The sequence below is a fragment of the Schistocerca gregaria genome, chromosome 7 (assembly GCF_023897955.1).
Source record: "Schistocerca gregaria isolate iqSchGreg1 chromosome 7, iqSchGreg1.2, whole genome shotgun sequence".
NCBI lineage: Eukaryota > Metazoa > Arthropoda > Insecta > Orthoptera > Acrididae > Schistocerca > Schistocerca gregaria.
The window spans coordinates 119,219,967-119,246,840 of record NC_064926.1 but is presented as its reverse complement, the minus strand read 5'-3'; the positions used below and the strand labels follow the sequence as shown (position 1 = coordinate 119,246,840).

At 40.7% G+C, this 26,874-nt stretch overlaps 1 protein-coding gene across 4 annotated transcripts in view; it reads left to right on the top strand.

Moving 5' to 3' along the window:
* The first annotated feature begins 611 nt into the window (after nt 1-611).
* The window catches only part of LOC126282208 (F-box/WD repeat-containing protein 2-like), a 119,547-nt gene continuing 93,284 nt past the window's right edge, over nt 612-26,874 (top strand). For 3 of the 4 annotated variants that reach the window (XR_007551350.1, XM_049981756.1, XM_049981755.1), the window contains exons 1-2: nt 725-911; nt 21,299-21,569. Coding sequence is in view for 3 of the 4 variants with exons in the window: in XM_049981756.1 (XP_049837713.1) it covers nt 857-911; nt 21,299-21,569 (326 nt within the window). In the remaining variant the exon portion in view is untranslated. Of the gene's footprint in view, nt 695-724; nt 912-21,298; nt 21,570-26,874 lie in introns of those variants that run through there. The other variant, XM_049981754.1, reaches the window with a different exon arrangement.

The following is a 26,874-nucleotide window of genomic DNA, read 5'->3' as shown; positions in this document are numbered from 1 at the left end:
CACAATTTCAGTGCAGTAATGTGTTCATTGTAAATGTGTGTGTGTGTGTGTGTGTGTGTGTGTGTGTGTGTGTGTGTGTGTGTGGTCATGTGTGTACAATCTATCTTCTGCACCATCTCAGTGCAGTAATGTGTTCATTGTAAATAAGTATTATAGTAGCTGTATTACACGTTTATTACCTTATAAATAAATTTAAAAAAATTATTGTAAATTCAGTGCATTAGAACTTGTAAAATGACTCTTCCATATAGTGTTAATTAAAAATGACTATCATTCTACTTGGGACCTGTGGAATGATACATTAGCTTATTTGTTTTAGTTGAAAATATTTGTCATGTATTATTGTTTTTCTGATATGTTCTACATCGTGGAAGACCTTCTCACATGGCTCAATTGGAATGAAAGTAAATCTAATCTAATCTAAACAGCGACCTAAACAATGGGGTGCATCCTCTGCCATGCATCTCACCCTGGTTTGCAGAGTATAGATGCAGATGTAGACAGTTAATATAACTGCTATGTTATTTGCCAATAACTTTCCAGTGGTATAGTTTTTCTTCTTTAGACGTGAAAACAGTGCAAAATTTACACGGTTGGCTCATGAGCACAAGAGTGTTCCGAAAGAAGCGATTTTTAACTTTCATGGTTGTCGTGCCAGCCGGCAAGATTATGATCCAATAGAATGTTTCCACGGGTCAGTTAACTACCTGCTGCGGTGGTAACGTATGCATATGCTAGTTTTTGTCGACAATGGAACAGTGACTTACGCAGATCTGCATCGTTGCCCCAGCGATGACAATAATCTGACGTTTATTGTTTACACTACAGTCGTCTTGTTTGTTTACACGGAGTGGAAATGTCTGAAGATGCTGAGAACAGTGCTGGAAAGCAAAGCGATAAAACAGAAGGAGGTAATGTGATGTATTCTTTCAGTATTTAGAATAAATTTTTAAATGCAAAAATAAGGATTTTTGCACTGAAATACGACCCGAATCTGGAGGGTTAAAGACAATAGTGCTTACACCGGCGCTTAGGATACGTATTCCGTTTGGATTTACGTTGCATTTTTCCTTTTACTCGTCGTGCAAGCTCTTAAACTTATGAACCATGTTACATTTATTCAGAGTTTTATTGTTGGCAGTTGAAGAAGTTGATGTCTTACTTTTGCTTGTTGTTTGCGGTATTTACGGTCTCGCGGTTCAGGTTCTAAGTTGATTTTTGCCCAAATTACGCACTCAGCCAAGTTATATTTCATTATTTATTTGCGATACGTTGTGGAGCTTCCAGTCTTCATCACAACCTCCTTCCATATAGTTACATATTGTGTGATTGGTTGTAGACTATGATAAACTGGCGATTCAGATTTGTGATATGGGAAGAGTTATTCGTTGCCTGTGATGGTCAAACCGTAGGTTTCGAATTAAAGCCGTATGATCTGCACGGTATCCGTAATACCCACATGAAGAGAGAACTAATTAACATAACTGAGTATGATTAACAGACACCACTGGTGTAAGTGACCGAATTACTAATGTGCCTCAGTCCCTCATTTTTTTCTATTGTTAAATATTCTCTATCTAGTTTTAGCTTAACTCTTATTGTTTCTTCATTCACATAATTTTATTTGTCTACTTATTGGCAGTCACTATTGCGACTCCACATCATACTGTTTTGTTTTAATTATGACAGCTGTGTTTCCGTTTTTTTTGCTTTTAATTCTCAATTCATTTGTTCTCAGTTTTGTCCTAATCCATGTTCATTCCATGTTACTAATACCACTTTTTCTGGAATTCATCTTCTCTCGTCGTTGACATTCCTCTATCATTTCTTTTGAGATCCATCTGGCTTATTTCTATGAAGATTTTAAGTTAATATTTTTTCCGCTATGAAGGGTGCAGTTAGGTTGTGAGGCTGTTACCTCTAGGCCACCTGACCTGTCTGATTTTCTGCCAGGGTTTTCCTGTATAGCCAGACTGCCCCTGTTTTAAGGCACTGGGGTCTCTCCTTTAACCTTCTCCTGATGGCTACACTTTATAGAAGGGCACTGTCTAGGGGCCATATAGATTTTCAGTTGTGGATGTGGAAGTGGGATTGGCTGGTAGAGCTGCTACAGAATTGCAGAACCACTTCTCAAGATTTTAATACTCTGACCCATCTGGTAGGAATCAAATCTCTCAAGACCATACTAACCTTTATGCCATTCAACATTAAATTAATTACTGCGAGGAGTGAGATTAAAGTTGGAAGCCAGAAAGGAAAAGTATACACAAAAATAGCTTAAACAGTAACGTGAAGTAGAATAAAATCTGTTATAGGAAAAGAAAAAGTTTTAAAGGCTCATAATTGTGAACAACTTATTACACAAGTGACAACTACAAAAAAGAATTTTGAGAGAATATGAATACAGGAACTGAACTGAACAAATATCTGCTGTTATAACTGTGAGCACATGATGTTGGAAGTACATGGGGTACATATATTGCATTTGTGTAAGTGTCTCCAACTCTAATATTGTAAGATTATGTTTGCTTATACCATTCAAATTGAGAACCTTGGTGTTGATTCTCCGTCTGTCCTCTTCTTGCACTCCCCGTCTCCCCATTTCGTCACATAATAACTGAAGCAGCTGATAAGCTATCTTCTGTCAGTTGCCATTACAGCATTACAGGAGGCAACAGGGGTAAGAAGGGAGATAGAAGTGACTATCTAGCTATTTTGACAACCTGTTGTAATGATGGTCTTGCTGTGGTGATCTGTAACATGTTGCGGTGTTCTACCTGTATGCCTGGAAAACCTCTGGCACAACAACATTGCAAGTTGCCTGTATGCCAAGCAACCACTTTGCAGCAGAAAACAGTTCTGCAGTAGTTCCACTAGGCAGCCCTAGCAGTGCCACTGGAAGTTACAGACTGATGCTGACCTATTTGCATCTGCGACACACGTGTCCTGAAATACTTAATGTGATATCCTGCTGCACAACAGTATTTAGGCCCACATATTGTTGTGCAGCATCATTTCGCATTGAGCCAGAGCTACAGGTGGACATCCGATCCACTACGGTGCTGCTGCCAATTGCCAACGAGGTGCCTCCTCGATGGATGCACCTCTGCCGACAGATCAGTATCTGTGGTTGGATGTCGTAACTTGGTTCACAAACTTTGGTGGAACATTGTGTGTATTCTGTTTTTCCAAGGATTTATATCACTGTGCTTGTACTAAAAATAAACTCTTGTGGTAGCCTAATTGTTTTCTGTGTGCAACAATAGAACTTTGTAAATATTAGTTTGTGGAAAACTCAACCAAGTACAAGATTTTGACTTTTAGAACAAAGGCACTCAGCCTGACAGTCATTTTTGTGTTTGGTTTGTCAGAGTACAGCAATAAACTAGGTTTGTGAAAAATTAGTGACTTTAGTGCTGCCTGCAGCAGATTCTTTAATAAGTAGTGGAAATCATTGAACCCCACAGCACTACCTTGGATCCCTTATGCCACTGTGCCTTCTAACTCGCATGTCCCTGCCAGTAGATATTTGCTTGATATTAATTGGTGAACAATGGCAGTTGCTGCAAATCCATGGGTGGAAGGCAGAAGTGGGTAACAGCCACACGGCTCTCACCCTACACCTCAGAAACAGGTTTAAAGTATTGCTCACTACTGAAAATACATCTGAGACAACACAAGTGCCTTGCCATTTGGGACAGTGACCGATCTTCCTCAGAGGTCTGGACAAGAGGTTGTGATTGTTTGTCAGTGTGAGTTCCAGTGTTAGGTGGGTGATGGAGCCCCTCAGGGAAACAGCAGACAGGTTAGGAAAGAAAGCTAGTTTCCACTCTGTTTGCTTGTTGGGATCTCGTCCGGGATGTAGAGGAGGCTTCGCTGACAACAACTGGATATATTGGTTGCACCCAGATGCAAATCATGGCTCATGTCAGCATGAATGACACATGCTGACTGGGTTCAGAGATCATCTGCAGCTCCTACAGGCAGCTGGCTTTTCACTTGAAGACAGCTAGCCTCATTCATGGGGTGGGAGCAGGGCTGTTGTTTTGTAGCATAATTTTGCAGAACCGATCATGGTCCTCTGGTTTGGAGCCACATGCAGAGGCTCAGGCAATTCTGTGATTATCTTTAAAGCAACTTTCTCGACCCGTGCATTACACAAAGGAGGTGACTACAAGAGTAGTGCAGTATGCATTGCATGGTCATGTGGATTTTATGGGATAGAGAAATACCCCCACAGGCCGGATGAGCCATGTTCTGAGAAAATGTTAACATAGTGGTTGTAGGTGTGTCCTGGAACTAGGGTTGCTTATAAACGGTAACAGTGTACATGTAGTACTAGGGACAGAAAGCTGGTCTGACTGTATACCGCAAAGATATGTTGAATGCTGGTGGTGAAGAAATGTCTGTAGCAGTATGCTGGTGGTAGATGCATTTTTATAGCAATATGCTGGTAGTGGAGGCGTGTTTACAGCAGTAAAAAATACGATAAAATCCTGTGTAATTACTACACATTCAGAATGCAAAATAATGTGGGTGAAGATAAAGTGTTAAATGTGGATCAAAAATGGTCATTGGATGCAGCAGCTGAGGCAGAAGATCTGAGGAGGAACGTGGAGAATGTTTTCCGTAAATTTGATGGTGATGTTAAAGCTTTAGGTGAAGATTTTAAGTCACCATCTATAGGTTGAGCAAATCAAGTGATTAGGATGGATAGTCGGAACAGAGAATCAAGTGGAATTGTGCCAAGTGCTTTCTTCAAAATTACCTTGAGCTGTTAATGAGAGCACTGTCACATGAAGATAACATCTTAGACCTACTGGTGCAAACAGACCTGAACTTTTCTACTCGGTTAGAGCAGAACGGGAATCAGCAATGATAAGGCCATTACAGCTTCACTGAATATGGTTGTAAATAGGAGTAAAAAGAAAAGTAGGGAAATCTTTCTGCTCAACAGGAGCAACAAGATACATGTCCCAGATTACATGAGCGGTGACCATGAAAATTTCCTCTAGCTCTAACAATGTTGAGTATCAATGGACGAAGTTCAAGTGCGTTGTACAGACAGGTATGAGCAAAAAAAGAAATTGTGAGTATGTAAAAGACCCATCACGGTTCAGCAGCTGTATTAGAAAGCTGCCACAGAAGTAAGGAGAGGTTTGGTGCAGATTTAAATGTTTCCAAAGCCTCACAAACAAACAAAAACTAAACAAAGCTAAAATTAGCAGAAGGAGGTCTATGTGTGAAGCAGTCAACATATTTGTTATAGCTACTGACTTGACAGAAAATCCTAAGAAGTTTTGGCTGTATCTTAAATCAGAAAATGGATGGAAGCCATCTAGCCAGACACTCTGTGACAGTAATGGTATTGAAACGGAGGATGTCACAGAAAAGGCCAAAATACTAAACATATTTTTCCAAACCCATTTCATAGAGAAAATCACAGTGTAGTTCTTCCTTTAAATTGTCACACAAATAACAAGATGATAGATATCATAAGTGACCATGGCATATAAAAGCAACTTATATTGCTCAACAGACGAAATGCCACTGGACCTGATGGAATACCTCTCAGATTCTACAGAGTATGTACAGCATGTCTGTACAGGTGTGAAGAATTCTTAATGATTGGGAAAAAGCACAGGTTTTTCCCATTTTCAAGAATGTCATTAAACAGAGGAACAAAACTATAGACCTATATATTTTAACATTGTCTGTTGTAGAATTTTGGAATGTGTTTTATGCTAATATATTATGACACTTCTGGAGACCAAAAATTCTCCTCTGTAGGAATCTGCATGAGTTGAAAAAATGATTATTGTGTGAAATCCAGCATGCTTTGCTCATCCTCGAGACCCAGACAGTAGTAGATACAGGCATCTAGATAGATGTCGTATTTCGTAACTTCCGGAAGGCATTTGATACAGTTCCACACTCATGCCTAATGACGACAATATGAGTGTACTGAATATCACACCAGCTGTGTCACATGATAGAAGAGTTAGTAGCATATGGAACAAAGCATGTCATTCTGAATGGAGAGAAGTCTTCATACGTAATAGTAACTTTGGGTGTGTTATAGGACCATTACTCTACACAATATACATAAATGACATATTGCGTAATGATCCCACGAGGTTTTTCGGCTGATGTTGTTGTATACAGAGAAGTCACAACGCTGGGGGGGGGGGGGGGGTTACCTGCAGGGGATTGACACTTAGTGCAGGGAGTGGCTACTGAACATCAACACGAACAACTGTAATGTATTGCAAATACATTGACAGAAAGGCCCTTTATTGTGTGATTGCAAGTTTGTAGAACAATTTCTGGAAGCAGTTACTTCCTTAAAATTACTAAGAGTATGCATAAGGAGTGATATGAAGTGCAATGACCACATAAAATTAATTGATGGTAAGGCAGATGCCAGAGTGAGATTCACTGGAAGAATCCCTAGGAAATGTAGTCCTTCAGCAAAGATAATAGCTTACAAAACACTTGTTCAACCAATACCTGAATATTACTGACACTTTGGGCTCTGTACCAGATAGAACTGATGCAAGAAATACAGTAGATCCACAAAAGGGTATCAGGTTTTTCTTACAGGTTCATTTAGTCAGCATAGTGGACACACTTATCAACTCCAGTGGCACATGCTGCAAGAGAAGCATTCTGTATCACAATAGGGTTGTCCCTAGATCAGCAACTGATATATTGCTTCCTCCTAAGTATACCTCACAAAAGACCATGGAGGTAAGATTAGAAAGACTTGAGTCCATATGGAGACTTACCGGCAATTGTTCTTCCTGTGAACCATACACAACTGGAATAGAAAAGGAGAAAATGGCAATGGTACATAAAGTACCCTCCACCACATACCATGAGGGGGCTTGTGGAATATACACTCATGCTCATAAATTAAGGATAATGCTAATTCGTGGTGAAACAACACTCTGGTGGCAGTTTGTTAGTTTCAATCACCTTGAGGTATGACCTTGCAGTTCATTTGACCTGTGGTCATCGCACGGTGGCGCAGGCAGCAGTCCACACATGCAGCTAAGTATGTTGGTGCATGTCAGAATACGGTGCAGCTAGTAATTGTGCAGGAGTTTTCAGACGTGCTGATGGTGACTGTGTGTTGAAAATGGCTCAAAGAACACATATTGATGATATTATGAGGGATAGAATACTAGGGTGACTGGTCAAACACAGCAGATCGTAGCACAGACCCTCCGTGTGCCACAAAGTATGAACTCAAAATTATGGCAGCGATTCCACCAGACAAGAAATGTGTCCAGGCGCTACAGTACGGGATGTCCACAGTGTACAAGACCACAGGAAGACGGATATCTCACCATCAGTGTCCACAGACGGCCTCGGAGTACTGCATTCTACTGACCCCTGGTCACAAGAGAGCCCGAAAAGCCTGGTGTCAAGAACACAGTACATGGTCATTGGAACAGTGGTCCCAGGTTATGTTCACGGACGAGTCCAAGTATAGTCTGAACAGTGATTCTCGCCAGGTTTTCATCTGGTGTGAACCAGGAATGAGATAAAACCCTGTAATGTTCTTGAAAGGGACCTGTATGGAGGTCATGGTTTGATGGTGAGGGGTGGGATTATGATTGGTACACGTACACCCCTGCATGTCTTTGACAGAGGAACTGTAACAGGTCAGGTGTATTGGGATGTCATTTTGCGCCAGTATGTCTGCCTTTTCAGGGTTGCAGTGGGTTCCACCTTCCTCCTGATGGATGATAACGCACAGCCTCACTGAGCTGCCATCGTGGAGAAGTACCTTGAAACAGAAGGGATCATGCGAATGGAGTGGCCTGCCTGTTCTCCAGACCTAAACCCCATCGAGCACGTCTGGGATGCCCTCGGTCGACGTATCGCTGCACGTCTTCAAACCCCTAGGACACTTCAGAAGCTCTGACAGGCACTGGTGCAAGAATGGGAGGCAATACCCCAGCAGCTGCTTGACCATCTTATCCAGAGTATGCCAACCCGTTGTGCAGCCTGTGTACGTGTGCATGGTGATCATATTTCGTATTGATATCGGGGTACATGGGCAAGAAACAGTGGCGTTTTGTAGCACATGTGTTTCGGGATGGTTTTCTCAACTTAACACCAATGCCGTGGACTTACAGATCTGTGTTGTGTATGTTCCCTATGTGCCTATGCTATTAGTGCCAGTTTTGTGTAGTGCCACATTGTGTGGCAGCACATTATGCAGTTAACCTTAATTTATGAGCATGAGTGTAGATTTAGATGTCATTTCTACCACATTGGGAGGCTTAAGTGACAAATTTCCACTGTGCTTATGACCATCATTAATATTGAAGAAAAGTTATCTCTGTGAATTGGTTTTGGTGTTGTGGCTCACCTTTAGTAGAGGTGGAAGATGTGAAGTTTGGTGTTGTCTGACAGCACAGAAATTGCACAAGCTGTTGGAGAATTGGAAGCAGAAGTTAGAGCCCAGACCTGTAATGAGATCACAGCAGGTGTTGGCCAGTGAATTGCGTATCAACTTCTGTGTCCTCAGATCATAAGTGTCAAAATCAGGCCACGAGATATGCACATTGACTGCAGCCAGCCATCACCTATGCTTGATCTTCGCCCGTCAGCAGCAGCAAGACTTTCGTGGCACCGTTCTGGGTGTCAGTGCTCTGCGGCCAGCCTGCAAGAAGCCATTCCAGCTTGACTTGACTTCCACATATTATTGACAAGCACTGTGAGTTACGCTAGGCCCCGGCCATTGCCCTGTTCCTTATGATTCACAGTGACGCACAAATGCAGCCCTCCCATGAATTCAGTGCTCAAAGTAGCATTTAAATACTGATCCAACCAAGCATGTCATATTTGGCATGGCAGGGCAATGTACAGCAATTGCTGTGTTGTGTCAGCTGGAAGACTTTGCTGTGAACTCTGCTGCCACTGGGTGGCAGATGAGGAACCTTCTGTCTGTCTGCCCAGCCTGGGCAACCAACACCGCACCAACCACGCATCCCTCCTCTTCACTATCGATCCAGACTTCAAATCCAGACAATGCATTTGCCACGCCACCAGGAATGCTGTGGCATGCCATAGACAGATGATGTTACTGGGTGACCTTGCTCCTCACTGCAATTGCAGTGGGCCTCATGTGACGCCTGCGTCACTTGTGCAGAGCTAGTGCGCCATGCCAATGCTCTACTGTGTAATCAGCTAGCCTGTGTGTGTCACTACTGTGACTGCCTGCTGCTCAGTGCAGAATAGTGCATGAAGAAGAAAATGCACGTGAGTAAGTGTACTAGTGGATAGGTAATTAAATACATGTTCATGTTCATGGAGAAATTAACTTGAATGATTGAATAAAAAAAAAGTTCAAATGTGTGTGAAATCTTATGGGATGTAACTGCTTAGGTCATCAGTCCCTAAGCTTACACACTACTTAACTTAAATTATCTTAAGGACAAATACATACACCCATGCCCGAGGGAGGACTCGAACCTCCACCGGGACCAGCCACACAGTCCATGACTGCAGCACCTTAGACCGCACGGCTAATCCCACGTGGCTGATTGAATGAAAGACTGTATACTATCACTACTGGTTTCTCGGCAGCTTTTCTATGTCTCACCTGTCTCCCAGACTGTCTTGGACCTTGCTATGTCCACAGGAAGACATGAACACATCCTGGTTAACCTCAATTTTCCTACAGGTATGTTACATTTTGGTACCCAACAGGGTGTCTCTGCATTCACCTGTTATATTTGGTGTTAGAACTTGGTTGGTTTGGAGACCGATGAATCAACGATAACAAAGAAGATGGGAGAAGACCACTAGCAGTGACTCGACAGGGACAGCCAGAAATGTAAGAAGCAGCACAAACCTTTTATATTTTCACTCATAGGATTTCCTACACCAGTTGGTTTGAACTTTCCCTATAACATCAGAGTTATGTACCACTGTAGCGTTCAGGAAGGGACGGTGTGCTGAACCGTTAACTCCGGAAATATGCACCCCGTGCAATTTACCTGGACACTCCACGCCATGCACAGATTTACTTCCGATAATATGTTGGATTTGCCGTCAAAAAGGTAATTACATAAGCCAGTGTCGGTAGTGCACTTGGCTTAGACATAGGAAATTATGGGTGCCAAGAGTACTTAGGAATAGGCTGAAGTACCTGTAAGTTTTGCTTTTTTGAAGTAGAATGGGAACATTTAATAGTTGAAGTTTAGGTTACAGTTTAGAGAAGCTTCCTCCCAAATACAATGTCAGTGTCTTGACAAGTGCTCTGTCTCATCTTTTTGGCCGCTGTTGCACAGGGTACTTGTGGTCATATGCAATTTGCACCAGATACGTTATAATACAAAACTTAGTTTTGCACTGTAAACACTGAGCATGCATGCTGACAACTCCTTGACCATGAACATGCACAGCCATGAGTGCAAACCAGAATGTCTTTGCCCCTCCCCCCCTCCCCTCCACACACACATACACATTTTTAGGCAAATTATGGCTGTAAATGTCAAGTCAGCATACCCTTTCATTCAGCACAAATCAAAAGCCTCTGTTCTTTTTTTGTCTAAACTGTTTATCGTCCATGTTTTACTTCCATACATAGCTGACTCCAGACAAATACCTTCAGAAAAGACATCCTAACTCTTAAATCTTTATTTGATGTTAACAAATTTCTCTTCTTCAGAAATGCTTTTTTTGCATTTGCCAGTCTACATTTTGCATCCTCTCCACTTAAGCCATCATTATTTATTTTGCTGTCCAAATAGCAAAACTCGTCTTCTACATTTAGTGTCGTGTTTTCTAATCTAATTACCTCAATATCACCTAATTTGACTAAATTTCAGTATCTTTGTTTTGCTTTTGTTACTGCTCATCTTACAGCCCCCTTTCAAGACACAAACCATTCCGTTCCACTGCTTCTCCAAGTCCTTTGCTACCTCTGATGGAATGATAATGTCATCAGCAAACCTCAAAGTTTTTATTTCTTCTCTCTAAATTTCAATTCATTCTCCAAATTTTTCTTGGGTTTTCTTTAGTGCTTGCTCAATATACAGATTGAATAACATTGGGGATAGGCTACAACCCTACCTCACTCCCTTTTCAACCACTGCTTTCTTTTCATGCCCCTCGGCTCTTTTTAACTGCCGTCTGGTTTCTGTACATGTTGTAAATAGTCTTTTGCTCTCTCTATTTTACCCCTGCGCCTTCAGAATTACAAAGTGAGTGTTCCAGTCATCATTGCCAAAAACTTTCTCAAAGTCTACAAATGCTGTCAACGTGGGTTTGCCTTTCCTTAACCAGTCTTCTAAGAAAAGTCATAGAGTCATTATTGATTCACTAGCTTCTACATTTTTCCAGAATCCAAACTCATCTTCCCCAAGGTTGGTTTCTTCTGGTTTTTCCATTCTTATTTAAAGATTTCGTGTTAGTATTTTGCAAGCATGACTTATTATAATGCTGATTGCTCAGTAATATTCACAATTGTTAGCATCTGCTTTCTTTGGAATTAGAATTATTACATTCTTCTTGAAATCTGAGGATATTTCACCTGTCTCATACATCTTGCATACCAGGTGGAAATGTTTTGTCATGGCTGGCTCTTTCAAAGACATCAGTAGTTCTGATGGAATGTGTTGTCTACTCCAGAGTCTGTGCTTAGGTTATGATTTCAAACAGGAAACAGCACTGGTTTTGATGGACATGAGGTTTCCATTTATTTATTGACTTGTGAATTTGCAAAATTTGTTTTGTATGTTTCATAATATACATAATATAAACTAGTTGATTCAGTTACAGGAGACATGTATTTGATATCAGTGTTCAGAAGGCCATTTAAAACACATTGTGTAAATTGATAAGCTTTAGTACATGTGTCTCATGTTTTGTGAAAATAATAAAAGTGTAGAACAGAATTTATAATGTTGTTTGAAATATTTTCATTACTATTATTAACTTTTTTTAGGAGTAGCAAGTGAGCATATTTAAACAACAACTATTCCAGGCAGATAAATATTTAAATTTGAAATGTAAATGTGCAGCAGTGGAGATCATTGGAGTTCTCAAATGAAATTTTTATTATTTGTTTAACCCACTGTGACAAATTAGATTCCATGAACATTGTATTGTTTTCATTAAAGTAATACATTCTTCTGAATGTGCGTGATTAAGGTAAACTAAACAGAACATAAAATGTTTTTCAAAAGTACAAAGGAAGAATCTTCCTTCTGAGGCTAAAAGAATGACACTGCTGGTCCAGTTGGTTCAAGAAAAGGTAGTTCAGTGTCTCCTTCTTGATCACATACATCCTGGATGACGGAATGTTTCACCTGTCATCTTATGCAGCAGTTACAAAAGTTTTGTTGAGGATGGGTGTGCGCCTGTTGTGGTTTATTAACAGTGAATGGGAAAATCAAGGAAGGTTTTTCAGAACACATTACTTTTCTAATTTCTGATTAATCAGCGGAAAGTGGTTTGTAATTGTGAAAATTCTTGGTGCCACGTATTATGTGGGTTGTCAAAAATCTCTTCTTTAGGTTATTGTGTAGGAAATTGTTGATTCTCTCTTATGAATGGATAAAATATGTCAGTATTAGCATTGCAGAAATTATGAACATCAGATGCAGTTATTATTTATACCTCATCTTTTATTTGAATGCTAGGTTTTCTCATTACACGTGTTACAGTTCCTCTCAGTCCATGGCTGCTAGCAAAAGAGGAATGTTCAGCATCAATATAAAAATCATTTTTGTGTTCACATAAGTTTTTTATTTTTATACTGAACAGCGCATCCATAAGCGAAATATTGCAGTTTCCTGATTAATAGATAACACTCAGTTAACAACTCAACCATTTCTTACTTAACAGGATTTACAGATCCTACATTGTGCTCCATATCATCAATTATAAAACAATGGTGTACTATTACCAATTTATTTTCCTCATTTGTCACATAAAGACCGACAGGAATGATACAGCAGCAGCTTCTTGTCCAGTAATAACTCTAGATTTCATTCTGAATTCCAGAATTGTAGTTTTCAGCAAAGTCCATTAACATAATTGCTTTTTTGAGGGCTATATTTTCATTTAAATTTTTCAGGTATCTTCCTTAACACTTAACTGTAAATGAGTGCAGTTAAAGTGCCTGTAATTTTGTTACCAAGTTACTGTATTCAACATCTGCAGACTGCTTTACCATTTCTATTGGTAGTCTGTGTTAACCCACTGGTAGTACTGACTTTTATCATCAGTATCTTTGTAAGGCGATTTTTCTTTCAAAAGTTCTGACAATTTCTCATCACAGGGACAATTATCAGAGTGGTTAAGGATGCTTTCATAGTTTTTCTGACTCATATACAAGGAATTTTATAAGTTCTTTAATTTTTTTGAGTGTATTCCACAGCTAAAAGAGTTTTACGTTTTGGTGGATGCCACGAGCACACACTGAATGAGTACCTCCAGCACCAGCTTAAATATACCACTTTCGTGTTAGTGAACAAAATTTATAAAAACCAGTGTTCGTGTTTGGGTTCTCCCATTCCAAACAAGACTGTAGTCCCCTTAGTTTGTGAGAGGGTAAGTTGTTTTGCATGTACACATTCTCTTGAATGCTATCTTTGTCTTTTGCTCGTGGTAACATTTGAGTACATTCATTATTTTGGTACGAGACTGGAATAGAAGGGAGAACCGATAGAGGTACTCAAGGTATCCGGTGCCACACACCGTCATGTGACTTGCAGAGTATGGATGTAGATGTAGATGTAGATTTTGGTAAAAATCAGTGGCAAACCTTACAACTTCATCAGCAATCATTTTTGGTTTAGGAATTGATAAAATACTAATTTTTGTTTTCTGTTTTCTTGGCTCTTATTTTTAGCCCCGTTTTCTTTGATTAATGATATTATGGCATTAAAATCTTTGGCTTTTGTAACATTCGTACTTCACTACAAATAGAATGGATAAATGACTCCTCACAAATAAATATCACCTGTCTCACAGAAAGACAAAGAGTAACTGAGGCCAAATGGACTGAGAGGAGGGGAAATATGGGGCATGGAAAGGAGAGAAGCAGAGAAGGGGAAAACACTGGTGGATGCACTACGAGAGAGCAATGCACAATGAAGGGGAGGGGAGGTGAATTGTGAGGAGGTGACAGGAAATAGGCCAGAAACAGTTGGCTGGAGAATATGGCACTAGTAGGTTACTGTAGGTTGATGTTGGGATGGTTTTGGGAGTGGGAAATATGTTGTTAGGATAACTCCCATATTCACAGTTCAGAAAAGCTGGTGATGGAGGGGACGATCAAGATGGCCTGGGCTGTGAAGCAGCCATTGAAATCAAGTGTGTTCCTGCACCTTCATGCTGTGCCACAGGGTGGTCCACTTTGATCTTGATCACAGTTTGGTGGTGGCCATTCATTGTGGTGGACACCTGGTTGGTAGTCATACCAGTATAAGAAACTGAACAATGATTGCAGCAGAGCTGGTATACAACATGGCTGCTTTCACCAGTGGCTTGGGCTCTGATGGCGTAGGATAAGCCTGTCTGTCACAGAACTGGAATAGGAAGTGCTGGGTGGGTGGATTGGGCAGGTCTTGCACCTGGGTTTCCACAGGGATATGATTCTTGTGGCATGTGGTTGGGGTTGGGAGTGGCATAGGGATGGAGTAGGGTATTGTGGAGATTGGGTGGGCAACAGGACATCACTTCAGGAGGGGTGGAACCTACTCAAGATCCTTATTGCACCTCGTAAAGTAGTGTTCCATCACACATCCAACCTCCTGAACATCATAACCCATCCCTATGCCACTCCCAGTTCCAACCCCTTGCCACAGGAATCATGCTCCTATGGAAGATCCTGCCCAATCGACCCACCTACCACTTCCTATTCCAGTCCTATCTCAGGCTTATCCTACCCCATCATAGGCCGCGTGCCCTGTGAGAGAAACCATTTTATATATCAGCTCTGCTGCAATTGTTGTTCAGTTTTTTTATATTGGTATGGTTACCAACCAGTTGTCCCAGGATCAATGGCCACCACAAAACTGTGGCCAAGAAGAAAGTGGATCACCCTATGGCACATCGTACAGCTGCACGTAACATACTTGATTTCAGTGAGTGCTTCACAACCCGGGACGTCTGGATCCTCTCTTCCACTATCAGCTATTGTGAACTGTGCAGGTGAGAGCTATCCTTAAAACACATTCTCCACTCCCGAAATCATCCTGGTGTTTACCCAAGCCAGGGTGATGATTCTTATCGAAAACCTGGGATTCTCAGGGAATTACATTTTACCTGGAAAAATAAGGGAATTTCAGCAATTTCATAAAATGTCATGGAATTCTGCATTTTTAACCTAGCATTGAAACTGCATTTAATTGATTTTTATAAATCGCAAATTTTAAAAGACTTCCTATTTCAAAGTGTGTTATTAGTATGAATATTATGCCAGTAAATTGTTGATGTTTAAAAACTGCCATTAAACTACTGCTTTAGCTGGTATACATCTCAGCTGAGAAGAAAGAAAAGTCATTAATGTGGTTAGCTATCCTCCCCTTGTCACCATTAATTCATCAGAAACTTCTTGACATCATCTTCCTCCTTACACCTGGACTTCTCAGGGAGTTTTGTTTTCCAGTTTGACTAGCCACCCTGTATGGTAACCTGCTGTCCCCGTGCCTTCCAGCACACTGTTCCCAAACCCCTGCTGTCCCTCCACTCCACTCCCCACTCCGCCCTGTCAGCTCCTCACAATTTACCTCCCATCACCCTCAACTGGGCACTGCTCCCTGCTGGCACATACATTGGTGTATTCCCGTTTGCTGCTCCTCTCCTTTCCTCTTCTCATTTTTCTCTCTACTCTCCCTCCTCCACAACCTGCCGATAATGTGCCTGTCAGCCTTGTCCTGCCTCCTCTAGCCCTACATACTTTGCCAGGCAACACCAACTCCTCTTCCCTCACAGGTACCCTCCTATCACTCCCCCCTCCCCACCATGCTCCAAATCAAATCTTTGGTTCTGTTCAACGCATTTTTGCTGCAGTCTGACCGAAGAAGCCTGAGGCAGTGGTTGCATTTGTGGTGCTTGCTTGTGTGTGTGTGTGTGTGTGTGTGTGTGTGTGTGTGTGTGTGTGTGTGTGTGTGTGTGTGTGTGTGTGTGTGTCTACCCTTTTTATGTTGTTGATGTCTGGTCCTGGAATTTCTATTGTTTGATTTCATCTTTAAATTTAACTCATTGACCCTCATATCTAGACTGAGTCTGCATGTTCCTTTTCAAATTTTCTTGCTTGCATACCACATTCGGACTTCTGGCATTCCACACTTTTGTTTGTTATTCAGTCTTTTTCTCATGGCAGTGCTGGAGATGAGAATGAGGGACTAACCTGGAATTTCTGGTATTGTAGAGACCAGCATAACATTTCCTTCGAACATAGGCCACATGTGCTGTGGATACACATTACATAGTATTAATGTATTGGTTTCTGTTGCCTCCAGTCTGTCTACACAATGTAAGCGACTATTCTTTGTTGAGGACCTGTAGTGTTACTGACCTGATTTTTGCTGCCCTTCCTCAGTAGCACAAATTTCTGGTCACCTTGAAGCTGTAAGTCTAAATGAGTGTATGATGGTGTGTGCTCAAGAAAATGCATAACATAATTTGAATTGCACCTACACACACTTTTATTCCTTGGAAAGTTCAGTATTATTGACAATGAACAGTTTACATATTACAAAAAACTATCAGTGTGTAGAAGCAGATCAGCACCTACATTTACAATCAAGACTTCAGTGGAAAAGTTAATTATCCTATTTTAGGTACAAAAATCAGTTCAGATTTACACAAAAAGTCACAGTTCACACTTAGAACTATTCTGTAGTAATTTATAAGAGAAAAATACACTGTGGTAATTCAGTTAAGTCAGCCCATAATGAGAATCACCATGTCCAAGCTCACTCCAGTGACAATGACACGACACACTTTGTTAATAACAACACAGTTCAGTTAAAATCTTCATTCATCTTATATATTGAGACCACTAGAAAGTTGTTAAACATCAATGTTATTGAATTTCATGGATGTCAGTGCACATATTTTCACATATAGAACGTGCATAGATTAGATTAGATTTACTTTCATTCCAATTGATCAGTAGTGAGGAGGTCCTCCAGGATGTAGAACATGTCAGAAAAACAACAATACATGACAAATATTTACAAGTAAAACAAATAAGCTAATGTACCATTCAACAGGTCCCAAGTGGAATGATAGTCAGTTTTTAATGAACACTATATTGAAGAGTCATTTTACAAATACCAATGCACTGAATTTAAAATAAAAAAAGTTTTATTTATAAGGTAATAAATGTGTAATACAACTACTATAGTACTTATTTACAATGAACACATTACTGCACTGAAATGTTGCAGAAGTTAGATTGTACTTACACACACACACACACACACACACACACACACACACACACATTCACAATTCACATGAACATGGCCACTGTCTCGTGCCACTACGACCTGGTTGTGACCTGTGACTGCCTCTGACATGACCAGCAATGTAGGGTGGGTGGTGGGGTTAAGCAGATGGCATGGTGTGAGGAAGGGGAAGGGTAATAAGGTAGGGCGGGGGAAGATGGTGTGCTACCTGTGAGAGTGTGGAGCGACATGGTGTGGACAGGATAGTGCTGCTAGGTGCAGAAGTTGGTTGCTTTGCTGGAGGGAAGGAGATGGGGAATGCAAATGGGGCATGAGAGGATGAGAAAGAGAAAAGAGGAAAGGACTGTAGGTGTGTTGGCAGAATAGAAGCTGTGTGTAGTGCTGTAGTGGAAGCAGGGAGGGGGTAGGTGGGTAGAGGACAGTGACAGGGTGAGAACAGGGGTTATGGGAACAAAGAATATGTTGTAGGGAGAGTTCCCACTTACTCAACTGAGGAAAGCTGTTGTTGGTAGGAATGATCCAGATGACACAGGCTGTGAAGTATTCGTTGAAGTAAAGCACATTGTGTTGGACACCATGTTCAGCAACTGGGTGGTCCAGCTCTCTCATGGCCATTGGCGGTGGCCGTGCATGCAGGCAGACCGCCTAGTGGTTGTCATGACCTCGTAGTAAGGAGTAAAAAAGCTTAGTTTGAAGACCACATGGCTGCTTTCACTGGTAGCACTGCTTTTGACCAGGTAGGAGATGTCTTTGACAGAACTGGTATAGGTGGTAGAGGGAGGGCATATGGAACAGGTCGTGCATCTAGGCCTGTTGCAGGGATATGAGCCATGGGGCAAGGGGTTGGGGAGTAGAGGTGGACTAAGGAGTAGGAAGTAGAGAACAGAGTGTCATGCTCTTTGCCATTACAATCGACAGGATCATATCTGCTGTGGGCTCCAGGGTGTCAGTATCACTGACATCTGCCTCCAAAACTGTGACTTATTAATATAAACTACTGAATGTTGGCACCAGGAGCAATCAATCAATAAGGGGCTACACTATATCCAGAAACGGCTATGAATTTTCTCAATTAAATAACGATGTTATGTAGTTACACGTAGACTCGGAACACTACATATGCACCTCACCCACCAACAATTTTCGTCTGAGGAGGAGGAGGTGTTGGTGTCAGGGAAGGAATAGGAGGGGGATACAAGCCTTAACAACTTCCTAGACTTCCTTAAGTGACTTCAGCCTCTGAGTATCTTGAAAATACTCCAAAGCAAAGTACCCGTAGGTTTTCCGTATCATTTGGCAAGTATTGGCAAGACTTCTGTTGAGTTTAGCAAAGAACACAGTTGTGCATCTTTGTTTGTGTGTTGGCCCCGTTGTGCACTGTGATGCATGTAGTATTGGGTTGTTCATGGGAATGACTAATTGAATGCTCCTAGAGCTCAGAGGGAATTTAGTAAGGAAATGTTGAAAAGCCAAGAGTCCTACAATTAACCCGACCTGTCCAAATGCTCTGGGGCTAATAGGACTGCCAGGGGCAGAAAAAAAAAAAAAAAAGAAGAGCTTTACTTTCTCTTTCTGGACACATTTTCCATCACTCTGCTCATTGGACCTGCTTCAGTACTTCACCATCTCATCTAGTTTCCTGGAACAGAAAGCAGCCATTGATTTTCATTTGTGGCATGACTGCCACTAACACTCTCATTAATTATTGAATATTGTATTAGTTCTGTTGTGGTCACAAACTCTTTACATGTATCCCACAAGCACATGGTTAATCTGGATCTGAATATTTCCTGCAGCAGTTAAGCTGATTCCAAGGGACTCACGTAAGCCGCATCACATGATAAGATTCCATTATCATAAATGCTTACCTTGTCCGCCTCACCTACACTAGCCATGTAATGATTACTGCCACATACATTGACAGCACAATCACCAATAAACTGAAATATCTTCATATTAACAGGTTTCATGCCTTCCTAGATTGGTAAGCAGCAAAATAAAGCAGACCTACACTATTCGATTTGAACACTGTAGTGATTAATTAGGCACAGTCATATTGAAAGTATGCCATGGCTTTCTTCTGATCTAAGAACTGACTGAGCCCATCCCTAATAGAAGAAGCTATAATTTAATGTGGCACCTCAATTATAGTGTACTTTTTAAATTTTTTTTTTTAAATGCAAAGCATATTAAAATGTGAAAGTCACCTGAATAAAATCTAAGACCAACTCGAGCGTGAAATATGGACCTGTAATTTGCAGTCTTACTTTTCCCATGCAACAATTGAGCCACGCTTCTCTTTCTCACAGGCCCAAGTGAAAAGTGTAGAAAATTGTAGCTTCTAAATACACTACCACTTTTGTGGAAATGTGTACTTGTTTTGTTTACCATACTATCGATTGTCTTGGTACAATCACTCTCATGAACAAATTATTCAGATGCCACAAATGCTTGTCTATGATAACAGTCTGCTGCAGCACTGAATATACAAGTTTCTCTGCAAATCCTGCTGTGGGAAGTTTTGTATGTACTCATAAAGCTTGTAGTTCTTCAGTATTATCATCGTTGAATCAGTGAGTTTTTCGTGTGGTCCCCAAAGCTCTTCCTTATGGCTCACATAATACTGCTGTTCATAACTCAGAATTTTCTTGGATTACTTGCAAATGCCTACTACCACCAGGCAAAGTGACCAGATGGTTGAGACAGTGAACTCATATAGAGACAACCAAAGTTCAAATCCCCATATATCATTCAGGTTTAGGTCTTCTGTAGTTTCCCTAAATCATGTAACTCAAATGCTGGGTTGCTTATTCGAATAGGATATGATCAATTTACTTCCATATCCTTCCCTAAACTGTGCTTGTGTGTGCTCTCTACTGACTGTGTTGTCAATGGGGGCACTAAACTTTAATCATCCTTCCTTGCATGTTACCACTTATTCTGACTTCCAGACTTGGAAGTAAACTGGTTCGAATCCGTACTGTGGATGAAATTTTCACTGCCCGTAGTTGACCAGCAAGAGGAAAAGAGATTGTGGCATAAAATTCCTGATAATCAGTCTGTGCACCAATGTCCTGGGTTAAATTCCAAATCTCTCAACTGTTATTTATGAAGTGAGGGCCTGTGACACGTTTGATGGTGATCTGTTTGTTGAATTGGGATGTTAAGCTCGGAGCCCTCCTCAGTGGTCTTTGCAAGGAGTAGGCTATGTGCAGACACTGGGTTTCACCCTCCCCCTTTTCTCATCATCCTCATATAATGCAAACATAACACAATGCTACACTACACGACACAAACATCCATTACATTCTTCTACACTCTACAAACATAGGTACAATACAACTATCAGACATCTGCCAAGGAAGAGGCCAATGTGCATCAAGGAAGAATGAACACCCTTTGGACAAGCGGCTGAAGCTACCTTGCAGGTATACCAGCTATCAGTGCCATATGAAATATACTTTTTTAAATGATCACAGGATTGCTCAGATTCTAAAGCTGTTTTGACCAGAAGCAGTGTGATGATATTTTGGTCTTGTGGAGATTGGTTACGCATGTTATAAGTCATATTGGACAAGAAGTTTCTATAGACAGAGGTACATCAATTATAATACTGTATTTTCACATTCTGCTCTTATTTTAGCATTTGAACCCTAATAGTGAGAGTTGCAGGAAAGTAATTGTTTCATCTATCACTGTTGCCAGCTTTCTGTTCCTGTTATTTTATCTTAACGTCATTACTTCAGTTTCAGTTGCTCGACTATTTTGTAGTAAGACCTAATCCCATTGCTTTGATATCGGACTTCTTTGCTCATTGATGATATATTTTTTTCTTTCTTTTGTTCCAGATGGTGAACGTAATGAGTCTGCTGAAAAGTGGATCATAGAGGCACAAACTAAATTTAAGTCATTGTCACTTGATGAGCAGGTGAAGTTTTTTGGCTTTCTTTTAGAAGGAACAACTCCAGAAGTACGCTACAAAATATTTAAAGAAGTGCACAAATACTTTCATCATGACATACTAGTCTTTCTTCCAGTGGAATTACAGGAGTACATATGTCATTATGTTGACGTTGTATCATTGATACAAGCATCCTGTGTGAATAAGGAGTGGAATAGGTTTGTGTGTGGCTTTATAAATTATAAAAAAAATTAATTGTGTAGTAGGTTTATGCAGTATTTTTGTGCTGGCATACATTTTAGAAGAAGAAAAGCGTTCAAACATATTTGTGAGAAGCACTAATTGGAAAATATGAATTATGTTTTCCTTTACATTGACACTGTAACTCGCTTTACTGGAAAGTATTTAAATCTGTAGAAGATACAGAGTGTATTCAAGGAACAGAAAAACTGAAGCTCTTGAAATAAAGGAAAAGAGGAGATGGCAAACATTTTCTATACACTGCCTGACAAAATAACTGCAGCACCCAGAAGACATGATCAGATGTCAACAACGGCAGGCAGTATGTAAATGATAAGAGTTGGATTTATCTGTGACAGGGAGAATGGCCACTACAGTACATTAATGTGGTTCATGTTTAGTGTTTTACTAAGTCTGGTCGGGTTTTTGAGGAGCAAGAACAATGTCAGATGTTTAGCGATAAATGTAAAGGACATGGAGATGCTGCATACTCATGTGACACAGCACTATCAGCACCTGGAAGAGTTTCAGAGGGGCCTTACTGTGGGTCTCCATTTGGTCGGCTGGTTAAATTGTCCTGTATCGAGACTTCCGGGCATTCGGATGTGACAGTGGCCCAATGTTGCATTGCATGGGAACATTAGCACAGGCGGGCTCATCATTTAAGTTGCTATCGTCCACCTGTAACCAACCCAAGGGAGGATCAAAGTATTGTACAATAAACATATTCTAAAGCCTTTATTGCACCTCCCATCCAGAAACAATTAATGGACTCCGTGCAACATCTGTGTCACCCCACACCATTGTTCAGAAACTAATAGCAGATGAACTAGGGAATTACTGTCCCATGCATAGGCTGCCACTAACACCACACTGCAAATTGCTTCCTTTTTATTGTTGCCATGACTTGGAAGCATGGAAAGCTGAGGAATGGCACTGTATTGAGTTCAGTGATGATTTGCAGTCCAGCACTATCCCATGTGACCATTGTCAGCTGGCATGGCAGTGACAGGAGGAGCAGTCCCATTCATACAGTGTTTTGCAGAGGCACATTGGAATTACTCCTGATATTGTGTGGGATGAAATAGTGAAAGCAGCAGAGGATCTAGTAGGTAAAAAGATGGGGACTAGTAGAAATCCTTGGGTAACAGAAGAAATATTGATTTTAATTGATGAAAGGAGAAAATATAAAAATGCAGTAAATGAAGAAGACAAAAAAGAATACAAACATCTCAAAAATGAGATTGACAGGAAGTGAGAAATGGCTAAGCAGGGATGGCTAAAGGACAAATGTAAGGATGTAGAGACGCATATCACTAAGGGTAAGATAGATACTGCCTACAGGAAAATTAAAGAGACCTTTGGAGAAAAGAGAACCACTTTCATGAATACCAAGAGCTCAGATGGAAACTCAGTTCCGAGCAAAGAAGGGAAAGCAGAAAGGTGGAAGGAGTGTATAGAAGGTCTATACAAGGGCAATGTACTTGAGGACAATATTATGGAAATGGAAGAGAATGTAGATGAAGATGAAATGGGAGATATGATACTGCGTGAAGGGTTTGACAGAGCACTGAAAGACCTAAGCCGAAACAAGGCCCCGGGAGTAGACAACATTCCATTAGAACTACTGACAGCCTTGGGAGAGCCAGCCCTGACAAAACTCTATCATCTGGTGAGCTAGATGTATGAAACAGGCGAAATACCCTCAGACTTCAAGAAGAATTTAATAATTCCAATCCCATAGAAAGCAGGTGTGAGTTTAATAAGTCACAGCTGCACAATACTATCGTGAATTCTTTACAGGTCCGCAGCTCGTGGTCATGCGGTAGCGTTCTCGCTTCCCATGCCCGGGTTCCCGGGTTCGATTCCCAGCGGGGTCAGGGATTTTCTCTGCCTCGTGATGACTGGGTGTTGTGTGATGTCCTTAGGTTAGTTAGGTTTAAGTAGTTCTAAGTTCTAGGGGACTGATGACCACAGATGTTAAGTCCCATAGTGCTCAGAGCCATTTGAACCAATTCGTTACAGAGGAATGGAAAAACTGGTAGAAGCCGACCTCAGGGAAGATCAATTTGGATTCCATCGAAATATTGGAACACGTGTGAACCAATACTGACCCTACAACTTATCTTAGAAGATAGTTTAAGGAGAGGTAAACCTACATTTCTAGCATTTGTAGACTTAGAGAAAGCTTTTGACAATGTTGACTGGAATACTCTCTTTCAAATTCTGAAGGTAGCAGGGGTAAAATACAGGGAGCGAAAGGCTATTTACAATTTGTTCAGAATCCAGATGACAGTTAAATGAGTCGAGGGACATGAAAGGGTAGCAGTGATTGGGAAGGGAGTGAGACAGGGTTGTAGCCTATTCCCGATGTTATTCAATCTGTATATTGAGCAAGCAGTAAAGGAAACAAAAGAAAAATTCGGAGTAGGTATTAAAATACATGGAGAAGAAATAAAAACTTTGAGGTTCGCCGATGACGTTGTAATTCAGTCAGAGACAGCAAAGGACTTGGAAGAGCAGTTGAACGGAATAGACAATGTTTTGAAAGGAGGCTATAATACGAACATCAACAAAAGCAAAATGAGAATAATGGAATGTAGTCGAGTTCTTAGGTGTTGCTGAGGGAATTACATTAGGAAATGAGACACTTAAAGTAGTAAAGGAGTTTTGCTATTTGGGGAGCAAAATAACTGATGATGATCGAAGCAGAGACAATATAAAATGTAGACTGGCAGTGGCAAGGAAAGCATTTCTGAAGAAGAGAAATTTGTTAACATTGAGTATAGATGTAAGTGTCAGGAAGTCGTTCCTGAAAGTATTTATATGGAGTGTAGCATGTATGGAAGTGAAACATGGACGACAAATAGTTTGGACAAGAAGAGAATAGAAGCTTTCGAAATGTGGTGCTACAGAAGAATGCTGAAGATTAGATGGGTAGATCACATAACTAATGAGGAGGTATTGAATAGAATTGGGGAGAAGAGAAGTTTGTGACACAACTTCACTAGAAGAAGCGATCGTTTGGTAGGGCATGTTCTGAGGCATCAACAGATCACCAATTTACTATTGGAGGGCAGTGTGGGGGGTAAAAATCGTAGAGGGGGACCAAGAGATGAGGATGTAGGTTGCAGTAGGTACTGGGATATGAAGAAACTTGCACAGGATAGAGTTGCATGGAGAGCTGCATCAAACCAGTCTCTGGACTGAAGAACACAACAACAACAGCTACTATTGTGTGGGAGCCGTGGAGTATGACTTCAGGTCATGGCTGGTAGTGATGAGCTCTGACATTACAACAATACATCATGGACATCCTGCCTCCTGACATGTTATCTCATAAGTGATGGTATTGTGGTGCCATTTATCAGCAGGACAATGCTGATCCACACATGGCAAATTTCTCCATAAACAGTGTGTGTGATGTTGAGATTCCCCTGTTATCAATATTCCCAAATCTGTCCCCAATAGAGTGTGTGGGTCCCACTTGGATGTCAACTCCAACCCTGGTGCTAGTAATCAGAATATCGAGGACGAGTAATGAGATTTATGGGCCACTTTGCCTGAGGAGAGGACATTCTTCCCAATAAACTCAGTGTGTGCATCCAGGCCAAAAGGGGTACAACATCATACTGATAAGTAGTCACATGCTGCCAAGTTTTTGTAAATTCGACTTGATTTCGTAATGATTAAAATAACATCATATTTCCTCTCAACTAATGAAGTTTAATTTTTTCCACTCACTTTCTGGGTGTTTTGCTTTATTTTGTCAGGCTGTGCAGCTTGACAAGAGTTTAGATCAGGGGAGTGTGATTACTTACATATGTGATGGAGAAAATCTAACAGTGCTTGCATGAAGTGTGGTGGGAATGGAGCAGAGTGTTTGTTGTTGGTTGAAAATAGATGACTAAGTGAGAGCAGGGCATTGTACAATGTATTTCATAGCAAAAAGTAGAAACAGCTGTATCGAATCATAACATCAATGCAAAAGAAAAAATGTGCCGCGTATTCAAAAAATGCTGCAGCCATAATCATCAAAACAGATTTCTATCACATGACGTATAGCTAAAAAGACTATATGGAGTAATATAAGATGTATATGTATAACCTGTGATGCCTGACCATCTTCTGAATAACTACTTAAACTGTTTGGTAAATGTTGCTAAGTTTTGTTGGGCTCACCAAATCCCAGCTAAATTATAACCATTTTATCTAACTTCAACCTTTTAACACATTGCAGATGATTTTGACATCATGACCTATAATCCAATAAATAGTTTCTTCTTGTATCACATTCATTGGCTTCGCCAAGTCTGCTGCAGTAGACTCACTTGCCACTGCTAGTCAAATAAGGCAAGAGTCACTCATGTAAAAGAGGCTTTTTCTGATATCGGCAATGACATCTTTCTTCAGAAAATAGAACTGCATGAACCAACCACAAAGTCAGTCTGCAAATTGTCATGATGTTGAGTGTTGAATACGGAAAACATGTCGCCAGTGGCAAATGCATCAGTCTATTGCCACAGTCTTGATAATGTAATATTTACTGACTTTACCAACTTCCACCAAAACTGACACTTTTCCATCTTACCAAGATCTTGGATTGTGCTGCAAGTGTCATAACTGTTGCAGTGAACATCTCTTTGGGTGTCTACATCTATACTCCCATCAGCTGTGTGAAACTGATGTGTTGCTTATGTACATGCTGTAAAAGAAAAGTGCCCTGCCTGCTACTGCCCCATTTGTGGACTTAAGTGCCAAGTTTTACCAGTACAATGTCGATAGAGTGGTGGGTGGTAATCCAATGAAGTACAAGACAACAAATCGAGAAGTGTCCATTTAATTTTCTTTTTGTCTTTCTTTCTGATATTGGCTCTTAATACAGCTTTCACCTTTACTTTCACTCTGTGTGTGTGAAAAGTAAGTTGCCCAATGATTAGAGTTTCTCCTATCTTCAGCACTGGTAAGTTTCATGCTTAGACTGTAGATGGGCAAGTAGTGTTCAGAGCAGTGTACTACAGTACAGTTTGACAGTTGCTTCTACTTGTAATCTGTCTTTTTCCTGAGCATTTCCAAATAAATGTAGTTTGGAGATGCACCATTGAGGACATACAGCCATAAAATGACAACTAATCAGTGACAAGTAGATGGAAATGTGTGCATTTAAAATAAGTTGCCAAGGAGTGCAGTTACTAATTAAATTTGCTCAAGATGATGGCTTCAGCTAAGGAGTGAAAGCTAGACTACTCTTAAATTCATATACATTGCTGGTTAGGTCAGATG